Source organism: Crocuta crocuta, unplaced genomic scaffold, assembly GCF_008692635.1.
Source record: "Crocuta crocuta isolate KB4526 unplaced genomic scaffold, BGI_CrCroc_1.0 scaffold125, whole genome shotgun sequence".
Lineage (NCBI taxonomy): Eukaryota > Metazoa > Chordata > Mammalia > Carnivora > Hyaenidae > Crocuta > Crocuta crocuta.
Genome location: NW_027531143.1, coordinates 2,744,665 through 2,765,485, shown reverse-complemented (window position 1 = coordinate 2,765,485; position 20,821 = coordinate 2,744,665). Strand labels below are relative to the sequence as shown.

General features: G+C 34.6%; 1 protein-coding gene and 1 pseudogene across 3 annotated transcripts in view; one reads left to right on the top strand and one right to left on the bottom strand.

The window, feature by feature from the left end:
* Positions 1-20,821, top strand: part of ADGRL4 (adhesion G protein-coupled receptor L4) — a 111,337-nt gene that overhangs the window by 66,145 nt on the left and 24,371 nt on the right. Inside the window, exons 4-13 of one of the 3 annotated variants that reach the window (XM_077771131.1) lie at positions 368-517; positions 1,043-1,113; positions 2,150-2,329; positions 2,441-2,624; positions 3,668-3,784; positions 8,793-8,998; positions 11,169-11,342; positions 12,968-13,171; positions 15,227-15,447; positions 15,571-15,637. In XM_077771131.1, coding sequence (XP_077627257.1) covers positions 368-517; positions 1,043-1,113; positions 2,150-2,329; positions 2,441-2,624; positions 3,668-3,784; positions 8,793-8,998; positions 11,169-11,342; positions 12,968-13,171; positions 15,227-15,447; positions 15,571-15,637 — 1,574 coding nt within the window. The remainder of the gene's footprint in view (positions 1-367; positions 518-1,042; positions 1,114-2,149; positions 2,330-2,440; positions 2,625-3,667; positions 3,785-8,792; positions 8,999-11,168; positions 11,343-12,967; positions 13,172-15,226; positions 15,448-15,570; positions 15,638-20,821) is intronic. The other 2 variants (XM_077771130.1, XM_077771129.1) reach the window with 2 other exon arrangements.
* LOC144237421 (transcription factor BTF3 pseudogene) lies at positions 6,670-6,972 on the bottom strand (annotated as a pseudogene).

Below are 20,821 nucleotides of genomic sequence, written 5' to 3'. Positions count from 1 at the left end.
AAGAATTTTCAATGTATTTAAAAAATTGACTCTTTATTAAATTAGGACTAAATGTTAAAATTGTCAATGACGGGAATTAATTTAACAGCTTTGGGGATGAATAATTCTATTCAGAAAATAATTCAAGAGTTTGGTTGGTCCATGAAAGATGGTTGTTAATGCACTTTCAAAACAGATTGGCCAAATCAGGGTTTTAAAAAAAATGATATGCGGCAAAGTTTGCTCTATCATTTTCCAAATGATGGGATTTTTCCGTGGTTTGTTGTAAAATTTGATATGAGATCACTAACTGTATCTATTATCGTATCAGCAAGGGGGCAACCGTATAAGCACTAAATAAAAAATTTAATTTTTTAAATATTTCCAGATATAGATGAGTGCAGTGGATCTGCTGCCTGTGGTGATCACGCGGTGTGTGAAAACGTGGACGGTGGGTATAACTGCTCCTGCAAGGAAGGTTATCAGACATCCACAGGAAAGTCACAGTTCGCGCCTAATGATGGCACTTACTGCCAAGGTAAATTATACTGCAAAATTTTATGTATGATCGGAGAACTATATAAAATATAATACCGCACAGTAGTGAAGTATGCAAAGCACTACATCTTCTAAGAAATGTGCCAGTATCCCTTTATCGTCTATAAAATGAAATAAGCAAAGGTGTTGCTTTATTTAGTGGAAGAAGTAGGCCATATGTTTCATGTAGTTAACATACTTTATTCCATAGAGGGACTATATTCTTCCATTTTTCCATAAAATATTGTGTATTTTAATGAATAAAACTGAATAGATAAAAATAAATAAGAAAAAATAAATGAATGCAATGAAAATAAACACTGTGTATTTTATTACGAGTAAGATTTTTGAAATAATGAAAAGTAAATACATGTTAATGAATAAAAAAATGAACACAAAACTCAAGTGTTAGGAATGTGTTTTTAGTATTTAACTAAGGGAGCAAAATTATTAGAATTAATATAATCATCTGAGGAAAAAAGTGTTCTTAAAAACTTACTATGTAGTCTGTTTTCTTTTTCTACAGAAAATGTGAGGGCAGACTGCCATCTAGATAATGCCTGTATTGCTGCAAATATTGATAAAATGTTAACAAAAGTAAGTAAACTAGTTGGATTAAGAATTTATTATATTTTGACATTTTAGTTTCAGTTAAAATCCTTCCTATATCACGTTTAAAAAAGATTAACAATCAGGGTGCCTGGGTGGCTCAGTCAGTTAAGTATCCAACTCATGATTTCAACTCAGGTCATGATCTCATAGTTCATGAGATCAAGTACAGTATCGGGATCCATGCTGATAGCATGGAGCCTGCCTAGGACTCTCTCTGACCCTCTCTCTTTGCCCCCTCCCCACACTAGCACTCTCCCTCTCTCTCTATCAAAATAAATAAACATTGAAAAAAAAAGGAATGACCAGTTGATCTTCTCGTAGAGTTTAAATTATTTACATATAGAGATTTAAATAATTTGTTTGAGGTATAGAAAGGAGCAATTTGAAAATCCCCAAAACATTGAAGACTTTTAGATATTTAACATATATTACTTTTTCACTATTAAGTATACTGGAATTTTTTTTTCTCAACATACAAATAAAGTTGATGAATAAAATAGTAAAATCACACTTTGACCCCAGGCCCATTCCCACATTCTAAGAAGACATAATGAATGCAACTAGATTTTGTACTTCAAAGGAAATATTTCAAAGAGTAAATAAAGTAGGACATTTACAAAATTATCATCATGTGATTGAAAATGTGACTCTCAACATGACTAACAATCAACTAAAAGCAAATTTCCAATATATCACATTATAAAGAATTTTCTCTGGTTGATTAAAATCTAATTCAAATTAAGTTATAGTTTATCATAGCTTTTAAAAGCTAATGTTTAAAAGTTATGAATTCAAGAATGCTGTTTCATTTCTAAAGTAATTTCTGTGCTTTTTTTTTTTTTTTGCTAACCCTTTGTAAACAATTTCAAGTTTCAGTGCTGCATGTTATGGTTTAGCTGTAGTCTGATAACTTACTAATATATAGCACAAGAAAAACAAACTTAGAATAAATATGACATTCTTGAAAAGCCCCAGTAGTATTCTAATTTGGTTTCTTTTCTCTGGACTCATTTTTATACAGATTAGACACATAAAAGAACCTGTGGCTTTGCTACAAGAAGTCTATAGAAATTCTGTGAAAGATCTTTCTCCAATGGATATAATTACATACATAGAAATATTAGCTGAATCATCCCCATTACTAGGTGACACGAATAGCACTAACTTAACCAAGGACAGTCTTGCTAATTCAACTCTTACTGTAAGTATTTAGAACTTTAACTCCATATAACTGAGCTTTAAACTTTTTTTACATCTGTGATTCATGTAAGATTCCAACATTTTAAAAGCACACTATTTTTTTTTTCAACAGGAATTTGTAAAAACTGTGAATAATTTTGTTCAAAAGGACACATTTATAGTTTGGGACAAGTTACCTACGAATCGTCGAAGAACTCATCTTACAAAACTGATGCATGCTACTGAACGGGCTACCTTAAGGATAGCTCAGAACTTCCAAAAGACCACTCAGTTCGATACTAATTCGAGTGATATAGGTAAGAACCTAAGGTCAGCTTCAAAACAATAGTGTTTGCCAAACAAGCCATTCTAGAAAGGGAAAGAAAATATTTAAAATACTGCTAATTAAATTGGCAGCCATTTAATCAATGCAAGAATGGATGACAATGCACATTATAAGAGCGATATGAATGAAGTATGAATTAAAAGGATGAATACCTAAACATTGCCTCCTTCCTGCCTTCTGCACCTCATCCTATTCCTGAACTATTTGGCATTTAAATGCTTAGAGTACAATACTCCCTTGTCATTTTGAGTTAGTCATCCCAGGACTTCTTAGGATCTACCTTGACCAAAGATAGTTCTAGACAGATTTTTTGATATGAAGCAATCAACCTAGCAAATTAGAATGTTTCCTGCTTCAGGCAATCTCATACTTAGAACATTCAGAATCCTGAATCAATTTGAAGATGCCTATAAAGTTGTTCTGAGGAAATGAAGTATATTTTCTGATAACCATTGCATTCATCTATATTACATTGTCTGGGTGACATCTTGCTGTATAGTAGTAGGTAAGCAAAAATGACTATCTCATATCATAACTTATCACTTGCTCAAAATTAAAGTAGCAAGTTTTATGACTGTACATAAGATCCTTGCATTTGTGTGATTTCTTGCATAAAAAAGGTGAACTACCCCAGGTAAGGAAATTATCACTCAAGAATTTAATTCAATCACTCTCCATATAGTAAATTATATTATAGATACCATCCTCTGAAACATTGTGGTAGCTTGTCTTTGATTTAGTAATAGCTCCCTTGTGTATATATTTTGTCTTTTATTTAATTCAATAAAGATTCAGTTTAACTATGAGTGCTATGGTGGAATCAAAAAGTTAAAACTTGAGTTAGATTTTTAAAATGTAAATTATAAGGTCCAAGCATGTTTAGAATCTGTTTGTTCTACCTGCCATAAAAAAGTTGAAATACAATAATGATGGATAACATTGTCCCTAACTAAACAAATAACATTGATTAAACTAATTTCAGAGAATTTATGATTTTCATGGTTTTTGTTTCAGCTCTCAAAGCTTTCCGTTTTGATTCAAATCATATGAAACATATTCATCCCCATATGAATGTAGATGGAGATTATATAAAGATATTTCCAAAGAGAAAAGCTGCCTATGATTCATATGGTAAGACTTTGATAGTCTTATATTCAATATGTCAGTGATTTGCAATAAATACTTATCATGCCTTTGATTGTATCATATGTACCCATGTGGTTTCTTATAGGAAATATTTGATGTTTCCATACAGAATATCTGTATTTGTACTTGGGATTTTCATTCCGATATAAATACATGGTGAGAATTTTAGCTGACAATATCTATACCTTCTTGTCTTATGCCCAATCTCTAAAACTGTCTGATATTGTTGAAATTCTAATGAAATACATAAAGGAGCTGTCACTGTAATCCTTGTTTTGCAGCAGTCATAGGTGCTATAATTTGCATAGAATCTTTTTAACATTTCTTCTTCAGCAATCCTTCATATTCCTCACTGGGAGAGACTGAATTTGTGATTGTGTGAGGAAGACAAATAATGTTCAGAAAGACAGAAAGTTATTGTGTAGGCTTGGATTTCTTTCCTGTTTGTCATTTCTTGGTCTTTGTACAGTAAACTTCTCAACTGGCAGGATTTCTTAGGAGGGAATCAGAAAATGCCACTACTAGCAGGCAACTTGATAATTATCTAACTTAATTTTCTCATTTTATGGTCAATGGAACTAAGGCACAATGAAGTTAATGGATCTGTCTCCATGCACAACAAATAATACAGAACCAGTACTAGTAGGGAGAAAGTTAACAAAGAAATCAACCCTGACCAGCTCTTCCTTGTCATCGAACCAAAGGCAAGCAAGCAGCATCTGCTCCCTTAACGCAATGCACTTAGGAAAAAAGTCTCTGCAATAGAAGAATGGTCTTCATTTTCATACAGGTCACAATACAGTACCTAGAGAAAGCATGAATTACAATAGATTCTCAAAGAATATGTGGGTGGTCCTAAATATAAATGAAAAGCATTTATAATAACACACATAGGGTTTCTTTTATAGCCACCATTTCATAAATGGATGTGTCTTTATTTTTTTAACATTCTGCACATTCATTCTCAGAAGAATATCTTTTAAAAACTTTGTATAACACTAATATGGGATTTTTCCCTAATCTGTTGATATTGTCTTCTTCTTTTTTTCTTGTCATTTTTATATAATAGTAAGAAACAGAAGGCCACAAAACAAAACAAAAAAATAAGTAGGCCATACCTTGAACTCAAGGCTCTTACCCTATTTATTATATCATAGTCTAATTCACCAAGCACACCTATAATCTTTAGGAGCAAATCCAAAGACTGTGTTAAACTGTTGAAATTTCGAAAACAATTAAAAGGTGAGAATAAAGCCATCGACAATACTTATTATAGTGATAGATGATGAAATTGTCACGGAATGAATATCTCGAAGAGATCCTGTCTGAATGTATGATAGCTTTGTTATATTTGAAGATCATGCATGCTAACTCTGACACTTGAAAGAGACCATAATGTCAACTCTCACCAAAGCACAGGGAGAAAATTTTATTTCCTTAAGGGCTGTATCTTAAAAATAAGGGCAAGTCTAAGAAACTGATAAAACCTGCTTTGTGTTGTCTACGTGTGATGATTCATTACCGATAAAAATCCATTAGTAAAACACAAGCTTCTAGTTAAAATCTGCATACTGTCATTTATAGAAAAATAAGGGAGGTTTATGGAGAAACAGGGTAGATATTTAGTCTTTTTTATAGGCTGAATTTTAGTTCCTGTCGTTAGCAAATAAACCCTTCACGTACTGAATGAAGGTACATATCTGATAAAAGACTTAAAAGTTAGATCAGGCCGAGATTCAGTGAGAAATCATAAGAATTAGAAGAGGTTCAGATAAGGAGAATGGACAAATACTGAAATAATCCTCAGAACGGAGGTAACAAGGGATTTGGGAGCATTCTATGCAGCAAGAATCACATTTTACTCAAAGTCAAAAATTGATGTTAAATATTTTCCTAGAGAAAGGAAATGAATGATTAATAGATTTTAAAAATCCATCTTATCTTTTTGGGGCTTCATTTGGTTTTGGACCAACTCCTACTGCAACTTTTGAGAAGTCACTGTGACATGAACTGGTTCATCCACCAGACAGGGTCAAGTTGACCTAAAGGGTTTTCAGATCCTGCCTAGGCCCTGGTTCATCCACAACAAAGGCTGGAGTAGTTGCCATCACTCAGAGTCCTCATAATGTCATTAGCCAACCATGTGAGACTAACTTCATTTCTTTCTTTGATAGAAGTTTTCTTAAGCTGATAGTTCAGGAAAATACTCTTAGCTAATACACATAGATTTCAGCACCTCTTAGCGATGTTTCTTCTCTTGTGATACCTTTTTAGATATGACAGAAAACATGAATCATGATATACTTTGGCAATGTCTAGCTCACATAACCATAACAATATCCAAAAACATTATTCATTAGAGTGATATTATGATGTGGAACGACTTAGGTTTGTATCACAGTTCTTTGTTTTTTGGGTTTTTTTAATTAACCTTGTTTCAAACTCTATTCCCAAGCTTCTTCAGTTTCATTAGCTCCAAAGAATGAATTGTGTATAAGCAAACAGTGAAAATAGCTGCAGCATCCAAGGGGCTCAGGCTTAAATACATTAGAGATCTAGATTTTATCAGATCCGTGAACAAAATTTTAAAAAACAGTCAATATAAAATACCGGCTCCCGGGGCACCTGGGTGGCTCAGTCAGTCTGCCTCTTGATTTTTGACTCAGGTCATGATCTCAAGGTTTGTGAGTCCGAGCCCCACATCAGGCTCTGGCAGTGCAGAGCCGGCTTGGAACTCTGTCTCCCTCTCTCTCTGCCCCTCCCCAACTTGCTCTCTCTCAAAATAAATAAAAATAAGCTTTAAAAAAAAATCAAAGCAGCAGCTCCCAGTAACTTCTTAAAGTTTTATCTTCTTCAGAAGTTGAATCAGTTCAGTTTGCTTCATTCTTGGTGGCCTCACCAAAGTTCTCCAGGAGATCAGGAACTTCATTCTCCTCCTCATCCTCTCCGGTAGAAAGTGGCGCTTCTCCAGCCACAGACTGTGTGTCCAGAGCTTCAGCCACTCTTCTTAAACTAGTCAGACTGTCTGCACTGAGTTGGTTTAACACACCGGGTAGGATTTCTGTCCGCTGCTTCGTCTCCGCATGGCCTGTGATGGTGAAAGGGTCTGCTGCCAGGGATGCCCGGACTTTAGGCATATTGAAGTGGACCACTGTTCCTTGATTTGTGAACATATTCACTTCTTCAGCACCAGAGGTATTGTTTTCCCTGAATTTCTTTAAGGAGAACTGAAGTTTTTTTTTAACACCTGCTGTTGCCCTTTAAGCAAGCGGTTCTTTCAGCAAGCAGCAACCTCTTGCTTGTGAACCACCTTCTTTAAGCAAGCAGTTCTCCTAGTGCACAGTTGGGCAGTTTGGCAAGTTTTTCCTGGTTCATGATACTTTCTTTCATCTTGTTGGAGCGGAAACGGGACAGCGTTGAGGGTCTAGCCTTGGCAGCGTGGGGTCCTGGGAAGACAAGCTGAGATTAGGTGAACACACGCGGTGATGCAAGATGGCAGCTGGAGGGCACAGTTCTTAGGGATTTTAATGATGTAATCAACATTCATATTTATGGTTTTGATTGACTGATGCCTGTCACATTATTTGCTGGTGTCACAAATTTGAGGGAACCAATATAGAGTTCATTGGAAGTTGTCCCAGTAACCTAAAGCAAATATGTAATGTTCCTAGTTAATAAATGTAACAATAGTCATATTACCCTAGTACGTTAAATTTTACAGAAGACTCATGTGGTATTTAATTATTCTGCATGTTAGCTTTGTAAGTAGCTAGGGTGAGTATTACTATTATCATTTTATAAGTGAGGAAGCTGAAGTTCAGAGCAGTTTATCCATAGCCACACAAGTTGGAGCAATGACTGAAACCAGAACTTTTAATTCTGAGAGTAAATTCAGAATGCAAAGTTCTGAACTTAGTGTCCATAATTCTGTGCAACAAATAGCAGAAGTGTATCATCTAAGTGGCAAGAGGAATTTTTAAAAGATAATAGATCTAGATTTTGAGTTGTTCACACACTTATTATCAGTAGTAATGAACTGCTTCAAAACCCAAGACAATTTGAGATCCATTAATATAGGTGTAGTGTTGGGGCACCTGGGTGGCTCAGTCGGTTAAGTGCCGGACTTTGGCTCAGGTCATGATCTCACGGTTTGTGGGTTTGAGCCCCACATCAGGCTCTGTGCTGACAGCTAGCTCAGAGCCTGGAGACTGCTTCAGATTCTGTGTCTCCCTCTCTCTCTGACCCTCCTCTGCTCACGGTGTCTCTCTCTCTCTCTCTCCCTCTCTCTCTCTCTCTGAAATAAATAAAAACATTAATTTTTTTTTAAATATAAGTATAATGTCTAGGCTAAGGGGAAAATAGTCACATGATATTCTGTACTAATAAGGTTGCATTTCTAGTACTGGGTTTTACGTGGATCTACTGCATTTGGAGAATGTCAAGGGGCACAGATAAATGGCTGCCTGGCAAGGCAATAAGTTTCCTGTCTTGAGACTGCATAACTATATGTCATCAATATTAAGTAGGAAACATCTCAGTGGGCATGAGCTGGAACTCAGTGGCATCTGACAGCTTGTTTAATTCTAAACTTCCTGAATACTCTAAGTCAGTGATAATTTTCTTCCACTGTCTTTCTAATTCCTATATTTGCATAGCAAAGATAAAAAAATTTATCTTTTAAGCGAATACATTTCACACCTGTATTCTTAGGAGTTGGATATGCATTTATCTAGGACTGTTTTTCTTCTAAATATAGCTTGTGCAATGGGGTGCTATAGTCCCGTGATAATTTCAGAGTCGTAGAGGCCAGAGACTATGTCTTAATATGATTTGATTATATAGACATGACCTTATTATGACCCACATATTAGTGTCTAGGTATTTGTATGACTGCCTTTGAATAAAAATTTTGATGGTTAAGTTCTTATGTTTAAGAGCTTAAATATATATATTTTTATAAGAATTTCACTAAATTCACTTATCTGATTGATAGGCAATGTTGCAGTTGCATTTTTATATTATAAGAGTATTGGTCCCTTGTTTTCATCATCTGACAACTTCTTATTGGAACCTCAAAGTTATGATAATTCTGAAGAGGAAGAAAGAGTCATTTCTTCAGTGATTTCCGTCTCTATTAGCTCGAACCCACCCACACTGTATGAACTTGAAAAAATCGCATTTACATTAAGTCACATAAAGGTAAGCTTGTTTTACTGGTGACTTTTGGTGATGATTGTGAAACATTGGGAGAAGTGAACATTTTTATTGTGTCACCTTAATTATATGTGAATTCTTAAGTTTAAAAGTTGAAATAAAAGAGTAAAGTAGTTTCAACTCAATTTTCTGTAAAATAAGTTTTTACTTTCAGTGCTCTGTAAACTTTCTAAGAAATATCAAGGAATTTTACACATTTGATTCTCTGAAATTAAGCTCTATTTTAGTTTTATTTTTAATTACATCATTCATTTTGGAAGTCTCTGTACCTTTTATGAATGGGTTACAAAAATGTATCAGAGTCAAAGAGATAAATGTCTTTTGGGTAATGACAGAGGTGTTTGATTAATAATTGCCATTTGAGATAATATTTGCTGCAGGGATTTAGATGCTGATTAAAATAAAATCACAGAGAAGTTTACAATATTTCATAAAGAAATTAGCTGAGACCATTTTACCCTTTTATTGTTATTCTAAATCATTTTCAAGCTCCTATGTAATTAAAACTCTAATAAACATTAGAAAAACTATTTAGTTTTTTCATATACCTAAAAATGAATGAGTTGATGGTTTTTTTAAAGTTGATGGTTTCCTGGACTTCCAATAGAACTTCAGTCCTAGTACCTGAATAAAGTACCTTTAATGATCCATTTGGAGAGCCTTGTAACTTGACAGTTGTATTTGCATGTTTATGGGATTAAAAGAACATACATGCTTACACACCATATAAATGTGTCACTTTAACTAAAGACATCTAACATAGAAAGAAACTAAACGTATAGAAAATACAAGAGAATAGTAGCTCAAAACTAAACATTTGTAGACATTATGTTCAGTGTAAAAGAAGGTGTGAAATGTTCTAAGAATGGAAATGAAACTTAGATATTTTCAGATGCTGAATGACCTTTTGCCACTAGAAAAAAACATTGTTCTTTCACTTAGTCTGATAGTTTTTCTGCAGTTTCTACTAGTAGAATATTTTGGCAGCTGAAGAGATGCCGAGGACAACCCAGTTCACCAATCTCTGACACAGTGACAAAACAAAACACAACACACATTTAAATAAAAATTCCTCACCAAAATTAATGGGAAAATTGTCCTTAATCTTCCTCTGTGTTCAAATCTTCTATCCATTCAACCTAATGATCACTATGAAATTTTATCACTTTCTTTAGACAACACACGTACTAATTCATGGTTTCCCTCTTTCTAAGAATAAAATTTGGATCCTATCTTTTTCCTAAAATAATAGAAGCTATCTCCTAGATAACCCCTTCAGTTTCTTGATTCCCTGATAATTTATTTGCAATTTTATCAATTAATATATACTTCTCCATTACCTCAAAGAAATATTAAAAGTAGTTGTCATAATAATATTATGCTGTGCTTACTTAATATAAATATATGGTTAAGAGAATCTGTTTATTAAACAGCCATCCTGTAGTCTATGAGATCAGACCCTGTCTATGATCTTGTCTTCAACTGCTCTTTATCTCGTTCACTCTACCCTAACTACCCTGTCTTCTAGATGCTTCTGGAAGATTCCTATTCAGTCTCAACTCAGAACTTTTTCATTTTCCATTCCAACTGGAACCTTCTGTTCCCAGGTCTTTGGGGTTTACTCTCTCTAACTTCACTGAGGTATTTACTTTAACATCATCTCCTAAGAAGTCCTCAGACCCACCTCAACCCAACCTCTTTTCCCTTTCTTTGGTTTATTTTTCTTGTTTAATCATTTCTCATCTCATGAGAATATAAAATCAACAATGCAAATACTTCTCCTGTTTTGTTCAGTATTATATTTTTAGTACTTGGGTCAATGACTAAGATCTAGTATATACCCAATAAACTTTTATTAATTAAATATTGCATGATAATTATGTAACATGAACTATTCTAAATGATCTCTTTTGATAATTAGTAATTCTCACAACAACTTCTGTGACATGGAAATTGATAAAATATAGCATTGTTGTAGTAACTTCAATCATCCACAAAACAGTGGCATTCATTTATTAGCATTGATTTTATACTTGGCGTTTTAGGCATGGTGTTAACTATATTGACATACAAAATAGTATATTAAATATGGCAAATGTGATACTAGATGTATATTTTTTCTCTTTTTTCCATTAGTAAAATGTCTCTTTTTCAGACCACAGATAACTATAGGAGTCAGTGTGCATTTTGGAACTACTCTTCTGACACCATGAATGGTAGTTGGTCTTCAGAGGGCTGTGAGCTGACACACTCAAATGACACCCATACCTCATGCCACTGTAACCACCTGACACATTTTGCAATTTTGATGTCTTCTGGTCCTTCCATCGTAAGATAATTTTCCATTTCATATTTATAAACCTGCCAATTTTCTTCTTTTTTCTTGATTATGTCAGTAAAGAGAATAAATTATGTTTCTTTAGGTGTAAATATCATATTTAGTTAATTGATAAAGCCCCAACATTATCCTTTTTAATCTTTGGGGGGGTTTTGTTTTTTTTTAATTTTTTAATGTTTTATTTATTTCTGAGAGAGAGAGAGAGACTGTGAGCAGGGGAGGGTCAGAGAGAGAGGGAGACACAGAATCTGAAACAGGCTCCAGGCTCTGAGCTAGCTGTCAGCACAGAGGCCGACGCAGGGCTCAAACCCACTAACCGTGAGACCATGACCTGAGCCAAAGTCAGACGCTTAACCGACTGAGCCACCTAGGCGCCCCTAATCTTTGCTTTCTTACCTGTAATAACCTAAAAATGTCTAGCACTTATCTAGTCTATAATAGCTAGAAGATTGTGTGTTAAATATCTATCCATTGACTCTTCTGTTGCTTTAGATGGGGGTGCTGGGGGAAAGAGGTTAAAGGGTGATGGGCATTGAGGAGGGCACTTATTTGGATAAGCACTGGGTGTTGTATGTAAGCTATGAACCATGGGAATCTACCCCAAAAAGCAAGAGCACATATTACACACTATATGTTAGCCAATTTGACAATAAATTATATTATAATAAATACGACATGAAAAAAACCCACTTATACATTTTAATGTATTATGGTTTTAAGGGCATTTGCTTTTGTCTTGGAAGTTTATTTTTATTGATTACAAATTAGGTAAAATATTGGATACCTGGTCAATAAGTATTAGCATTTTTATAACCAATACAATGTTTTAATATTGTAGAACCCTACAAGATTTTTAAACATGAAAAATCTATAGTGAATAGCTTCTTGCTATGTATTGTATATCATTAATATATTTCTTATACATTATATAATTGATTTTATATCTCTGTATCATAATCTTTGCTAAGTATCAGATTAGTTTCCATGTCTACTGAGAATCCATCTAAAGTGGCCGGATAGACCTATCTCACCATAACATCAGTCATAAAGACTTTTTTCCCTGAGTGTTAAGTGAGAAAAGAAGCCTCTACTCTGTGTGTAAAATATAAATATTCATCTGGTTAGAATAAGACCAACTTTTCCATTTCAGTCTTTCAACTTTCCTATTTTGATGTTCTATATATTCAGCATTTCTCATACCTTTGTTTAATGTGTTTTAGATGAATTGCTGCATAGAAATAAGACTTGTTAATACCATTGATAAATCTGTTTTAATTAACCATGTTCATATTACAATAATGAATTGCCTTTCTAATATTATGAAACTGATGACAATAACATTGTTAAACCATATACTAATATATACTATGCCCAGAAAAAAATATCACTAATTACAGAACTTTTAAAGTGCTACATGATTTATATCAGTTTTCTCTGAATATTGAGCATTTTCAAAGGTACAAAATTTTTCTCATCTAAATGCACATTTGTACTTTTACATTTTATGAACATTTTGATTAATGTTTCTCCAAAAAAGGAAGTTCATTATATGTTGTAGTTCCTTTGACAAGTTACTGAGTTATTCTCTTAACAGCTTTATTATTATTTTCCCTTAGGGTATTAAAGATTATAATATTCTTACAAGGATCACTCAACTAGGAATAATTATTTCATTGATTTGCCTTGCCATATGCATTTTTACCTTCTGGTTCTTCAGTGAAATTCAAAGCACCAGAACAACAATTCACAAAAATCTCTGCTGTAACCTATTCCTTGCTGAACTTGTTTTTTTGGTTGGGATCAATACAAATACTAATAAGGTATGTAGATCTCTCTTCTCTATTTTTATTTCCTAAAATTTTTCTTTCCTAAATATACATGTTACAGAATCATGAATTATAATTAAGAGCTTAATGAGCAAACATACTATATATTTTGTTCCTAAGTCTTTTCTAAGTTTGCTAATGTTAATGTAACTAAAACCTGCCTATCAATTCCATTAGGCACAGTGTCCCTTGTTAGGATGAACCTTTGGGACAAGTGAAAACTTTGCTACAAACTAAAGACATAACCTTTTTTTTTTTGGTTGTTTATTTGTTTTGTTGTGTTTTTACATGGGCATTAAACAAAGGAAGAAGGGACAGAGTGAGATTTGGAAATAAAAGGTTTATCTTAATATAGAGACAAAACAGAAAAGCAGCTGGGTTCCTAGGCTGAACTATGACAAATAGGCTCTACTTGGTCATTGCACTTTCCTAACAATCAGTTTCCCTCCATTATTGATCTGGGGCCTTAAAGTTTCTATACTGTGTCAGTGTGGGTGCTCCTAGGGGCAGGCATTAAAATGGAATTAAACATGCATTAAATAAATTAGGCAGAATGGCTGAGAGATACTGGGAAGAGAGAGACTGGAAAGTCATCAGAACAAGATGCAAGTCTGACCCTGAGTAAAGGAAAGAAGGAAGGAAGGGCAAGTAGGTGGAAGTGTTTCACACAGCAGTGCGCTTTTCAGGAATATTCAGCACAGTTGTCAAGGAGGCCTTTGAGAAGTCCTTGAACCAAAGTCTGTGTCTCAAGAAGAGAAAGGTCTTAGTGGCAGCAGCCTGTGGGATACATGAACTTGGCAATGCCTTTTCTAGTGCAGCCTTTTCTAGGTCAGTTGCCCTCCCTGCAGGTGGAGATCGGAGAAGTGCATTCTCATGGCCACAAAATATTAAAATGTCTCCATATTACCATCCTTGTTAGAAGCCTTTTGAGTACTGACACGAACCCCTAGGCATCAAGGTTTTCTTCTGAAGTAGATACCACCAAACATCTATTTTAAATACGATACACTAGACTGTAAACTTCGTAACTGTTTTGTTGTTGTTGTTGTTGTTGTTTTGCAGTGGTCCTCCTAACAGCCGCCAATTTTATATACCACCCACTCTCCTCCGATGCCTATTTTTCCTTTGGTTTCATCCCCATATTATCCTTACCCAACACCTGTTCCTTAGAGTGTTTATTTTCAATTCTGTTTCACCTATCAAGTTCTTCCCATTTCCAAGCCATATTTCAATCTCAATTCCTCACTAACGTAGTTCCCAAATTTTAATTACCAGTGATCTCTGTGTTCTCAACCTTATATGGTACCCCCTAATATATTTTAGCATATAATCTCATTATGCTTGGATTATACTCCTTTTTATTAAGTGCAATAGGTAGGTAACTATGAATTATGTTCCCTTTCCGGTAATACTGTTAGTTCCACTAATACAAAAGAGTGTAACTACTTCTTTTTCTATTATTTCTTCTAAGCCTAACTCCAGTTCTCTTTGTAGAGTAAATACTAATAAATAATATTTAACTGAAATCCATCTCAAGTTTACCTGATAATCTTACAACTGACAGTGATTCTGTAATCAATGTTTTTTGTAAAATATATTATCCATTGTCCCTTTTGTAAATTCAATGTTTGCCACAATAATCAAGATATTTACTACATTTCATTTAGCCTGGTATTAGCAATAATTTTCACTCCTTGGCCATGAGTAAAATTAATGAGAGGAAAGGCATTTCCAAAACAGAAATCAACTTAAATCATAACACAGATACCACGTTTTACCTGCGATGTAGCCACAACCGCACCCATAATATAAATGTATAAAAGTGTAGCTTTCTGGACAAGAATGGCCACTCAGTTCTATCACAGGATTGCTCACATTAAAGCTCACCTGGAAGTGGTACATCTTAAAAAACTGGCACTTGATGAGGACATTTTCACGTGATCAAGCATTCTATCAAGTGGCATAATTTATGGAGAAAGTCAGGATGTTATGTTATGCTCGTGTTAAAGCAAACACTGCTTAAGGTTCTTTTCTTTCTTTGGTTTCTAGCTCTTCTGTTCAATCATTGCGGGGCTGCTGCATTACTTCTTTTTAGCTGCCTTTGCCTGGATGTGCATTGAAGGCATACACCTCTATCTCATTGTTGTGGGTGTCATCTACAATAAGGGATTTTTGCACAAGAATTTTTATATCTTTGGCTATCTCAGCCCAGCGGTGGTAGTTGCATTTTCAGCATCACTAGGATATAGATATTACGGCACCACCAAAGTGTAAGTTAAAATGATCTCATACGTGTTTGCAATGCAACTCTGAATATGCTTTGTGTATCATTGAAAATGTTGTTTTGTGAAGTACATACAAACGTATTTATAGATTTATTGTTTACTTTTCAGATGTTGGCTTAGCACAGAAAACAACTTTATTTGGAGTTTTATAGGACCAGCATGTCTAATCATTCTTGTACGTATATTTAAAATTGGTTCAAATTCCAAACAGTGATGATTAAAATTCTCCGCAATCGGGCATTACTCTGAGGGAAAACAATAATTTTGAGCACTTTACAGTATATACTTTTTTTTTAACATTTTACACATATCGCATCAATATTGAGAAAAATATATATATATATGTGTCTCAAATTCAGAGGCATTAAAATTAATCTGCCTCTTTTGGAGGAGAATATATTTCTTCATAACATATAGGAAAAGCACTACTTATCAGTAGTGTCTCAGCACACTTCAGTACTGAGAGTTTGCCAACCAGCTGATAATCTGGCCTTTCAGATGTTTCCGTGATTTAATCTTTTATCAGTGATCAGTGATCTCTGAAGATTAGACTGTCATCTTTATAGTTTCATCATCTGTATGTACCCTGTCATCAAGAGAGTGATTTTAAACTAAATTGCGACGTCAGAGACAAGAACCCACTATTTCTCTTGAGCAGACAAGTCATATACTGATAGTCCCATTTCAGTGAGGAAGAGGCCTTTTAATTTGTATTGGAAGTGGTTTTTCAAACCTACAAATTTGGCGAGTGTCATGTGTTCCTTTCTAAATAAAGACATTTTAGATGTCTCAAGTGCATTTCTAAGCACTGTAAATTTTCAAAGCCATTCTGAATATAATAGTCTGTCAATGAGTCTGGGAGAGCTGACAAGGCTCTAGAACAGAGTGAATTGTCGGTGGAGGAGCCCTAACAGTATTTTGGACAACTCTGTCACCTACGTTTTGACCATAAGCTAGCTATCTTTTTTGAATTTTTTTTTTCTCTCACTCTTTCCCCTTGTGTTTTTACGCTTGTAAGAAAGCTGCTAAAGGGAGAAAGACTTGAAACGTAAAACAGAGAGTTTCATCAGTGTTTATTTTTTAATGGTGTAGGGGAAACAGAGTACCTTCAGAGGCGATATTTCCTGATCACCACAGAAAATTATTTCTAATTTTCAGTCATCCTAGTAATATAACAAGAAATCATTGGCTAGATTTCAGCTAACATAATTTCATAGTTTATTGTAATTCCAAAATTTTCAACCCTCATGAGAATATAGACTCCATGCTGTTCCTTTCCCATATTTTCATGCATTGCCCTGATAGGAAGGAGTGTTTTGTAGAAGCACACTCCCTGTAAATTCTGATTTTACTGATTCCCTCTCTATAGAATGGACCATCTCTAGTACTGTTTTGTATACGTGAAAGTTGTTTGGATCAGTAATTCTTCTAATTAAGGCGAAAAGTAGTGAGCTAGAAATGATAGTGAAAACCAGAAAAATAGGAGTATTTTGCTCTTAAATAAGAAATGGAAAGTGTTCCTGAAATTGTTTTTTACTTTTGCTTATGTAAGGGAAAAGATAACTTTGAATCATCTTAAAGTCCAGAGACTTTAGATGGGCTTATCTAAAAATGAGTCCTGCAAACTTTCCTAGAAGCCTAAATGAATAACGTCACACTGTCCTAGGCTGGAATTAATGAACCAATTTATCTTCCATATTTTCAGTCGGATAATCATTCCATTTAACCAGAGGGTCAGGCTACTTAAGAAATGGATGAGGCACCTCAGCTTTACTCTAAAACTGAATAATGTTTATCTTCTTTGATATCTTTAAAAGCAGCAGAAATTCCTTAAATAATTGCTGAATTGAAGTGAGTTCATTTATTCTTGCTATTCCCAGTTTTCCGGGCTAATACCGGCTAAGTATTATCTTTGTTGTTGTTGTTGCTATTGTTTGTTATAATTGTTTTATTCAGCTGTATGTTATTGTAATTGTTATTATCCTGCTATATGCCACAGTGTTAAGTGAAACACATCCTGTTGTCCCAGAATAGTATACAATCCAGTTCAGAGATAAAGTAGAAGGAATATAGGGAACCAAACATCTGAAAAGGAGCCACTAACAATTTGGGCCTGACACTTCCCATGGGTCTGTTAAGGAGTCAAAAAGACCAGCTGTAGCCCAGTAAGAGGACTGGAGATAAGGGTTCTGGGGGTAGTGTCTTAGAATTGGGAGTCCTTGGCCTTTGGAGGAATGCAATGTTCTTTTTGAAAAGTTTTTGCTTTTGCTGCCAATTAAAAAAAAATGTTAAGTGCCCCACCCCCTATTTTGAAGACAAGTTGTGGATGAGTACTCCAAAAGTTTGCAGAATGGAATCAGAAATACAGTAAGAGTAAAATTATCATTCTGATCCCAGATTGAATGCCAGCATAACTGGATTTTCATGTCTCCTTGATATATAAGAGCAGAGTATAATGATCCAGTATCTATGAGAGCTTGACATATGTCCCCTAACTTTGGGCCAAATCTGAACATAGAGACTAGACCTGCTTTTTTCAGAGTTTCCTGAAAGCTGAGTGCTTACCAGAGTAGCCTTTGACATCAAGGGTGGAAAGGATTATTATGTAGCATGCTTAGGAATAAAAGGATGAAGGAACATACACAACTTCAGCTATGCTATATACACAGGAAACTTACAGAAGTGGACAAAAGTTGTAGGGCTGCCCAGAAAGTTTCCAGGTCAAAGTGAAGTTATGCACAACTCAGAGAATGGGTTGAAGAAAGGTGAGGCTAAATGGGGGCATGACTGCCCTTCTCTGAAGAATAGTAGGGGCCAAGATGGAAAGCAAATACTATAAACACCAAGAAAATCACATATACCTCTATCACAGAAACCAAGATTACCAGCAATAATAAGAACCAAACTAAACCAAAGTGATGTCATGAAGCAGAGGAATTGAGCTTTAGCAATAAAGTGGCAGCATCTGAGAAGTAACTGTGTTGCTCCACACTCATCTACATTGATCTACTGAATTGAAAGTCATTATCCAATGTTTAGGTATATTCTGGTAGGTATGTGCCAAGCCATACAATTAAGTTCTCCATGTTAATTTGGTGGTATGGTCATGATGGGAGAAAAGGACATAAGAATTATCCCCTGCCCACTACAGTATCAGTAAGGATAAAGCAAGGCAAAACAAATAACAAAGAATCATATATAATAAAATATAAATGACTGATAAGATGTGGGAGAAATCAATATGGATGATGATAATCATTCAACAAATCTTCATTGAGATGAATGAACTTGTTTGTAGAAGGGGCAAGAAACAAATTCTGCTTTACATGCAGCAGATTCTTAATGTGAATTTAAATTTCTACCAAGAAGCCCCATAAACTTGCCTGATTTCTTTTGAAAATAAACAAAGAGCACAGACGAAATGGTCACCATTGTGCATACAATGTCAGAAATAGCAAAATTATCATCATCTGTCTGTTATTAAGAATATTCAATTATCATCATTTCATGGATTCATCACTTACTAGTCTGAATGTCATTAATTATTTATCAGATTTTTCCTCCATTTCTCCTCTACTTTCAGAATCAAACTATTGCTATCTCTCCCTTAGATTCTAACATTAATAATAGGAATTTTTCAATTTACAATTTATAAACAACTACTATTCGTAGCTAATACTCAGTCTCCTTAAATCACTCACATTGTTATTATCTATCCCATGTTATAATTAACAAAAAATAGAATTTGATACAAAATGTTAAGTGACTGGCTCAAGGTTCTAAGTCTACAAATAAATACTGATACTAGAACTTGAAACTACAGCCCACCTTTACATTTTACCTCACCTCTTTTGTGGTTGCCTCATCACCCTACCTTTCTGCTGCCATTCTCAATTTCATCTTAACCTTTCCATAATAAACTGCCCCAAACTCAGCTCAAACAATGGCAGCTATTAAAAAATAACATTAATGTTAAACCTTATTATATTCCTGATTCCTATTGACCTAATCATTCTTCATGTTTTAGCACATTTAATCTAATCCTTCAAACAACTCAAAAATGGCTGGTGTGTGTGTATGTGGGTGTGTATTTTATTTTGTGTATGTATTTTATTTTGAAGTTGGAGAGATTAAGACATAAAGTGATTACACAACTTGGCTTAACAGCTAGTAAGCATCTAAGCTGAAACTCAGATTCATGAAATTGAATCCATGGCCTGCTTTCTTAATCAGGGCTGATATTTCCCTTTGTCTATCGTCCAGATTCTATAAGCTGGAATTCTATTTTCAGCCTTTTTCACACTGCATATCCCCACAAAGCAGCTCCTTCAAAAACTTCATCCTTGTTAGATATTCTTGGATATTTTCTTGTGCCTTTGCACTCCAATAATCCTACCACCTTGTGCACAGTTCTGCCTGAAATCTTATCATTAAAGAGTTGATGAAAACCTTTCCAGATTTGTAACTAATCTCTCTTTCCAACATACTCTCATAGAATTTTTATTCAAACCCTCTACAGTACTTTTAATGCTTTGTTTTGTTGTACATGGTAATGCATTATGCTACCCATCCCCTACATCCAAATCCCCAAACAGAGCAATGAGTTTCTTGATTAACTGACCATATTTTGCTCAATAATCAGTGTCATTGTGTTGCATAACGTTAGGATCCTCCATTCAGTAAATTGCGATTACTCTTTACAGAGCAGCATTCACATTGCATTCTCTATGAACCCTAGACTATCAAATGGGCTCTTTTTGGTCACCCAGAATATAGAAGTTTTTAGTAAGTCCTTAATAATTTATTTGTATATTTTAATTAATCTGTTAATAAAGACATAGTAGGGGCACCTGGGTGGTTAAGCATCCGACTTCGGCTCAGGTCACAATCTTGCAGTTCGTGGGTTCGAGCGTCACGTCGGACTCTGTGCTGATGGCTCAGAGATTGAAGCCAGCTTCAGATTCTGTGTCTCCCTCTCTCTCCCTGACTCTCCCTTGTTTGCACTCTGTCTCTCTTTCAAAAATAAATTTTAAAAAATATTTTTAAAAAAAGACCTAGTAATAAACAAGGCACGAAGAAACACAATGGGATCCTTCTTAAGCTGTGTAACTGCTCTGTGTCCTATATTCTTGATACCTAGAATGAAAATACCAGTGCCAGACCTATACAAAAAGGATATGGTTAAAGCAGAAAGAAATGTTTCAGGAGAAGCATCCATTCTTTAAACACAAATTAGGAAAATGCACAGTAATTTGGAGGACAATTTTTGGCTCTCTTATGTATGCTTTTTGTATTAGAAAAAAAAGACTAAAAGCCATGGTTTGCACAGTAAAAAAAAAAAAAAATTGTATGCAAGGGA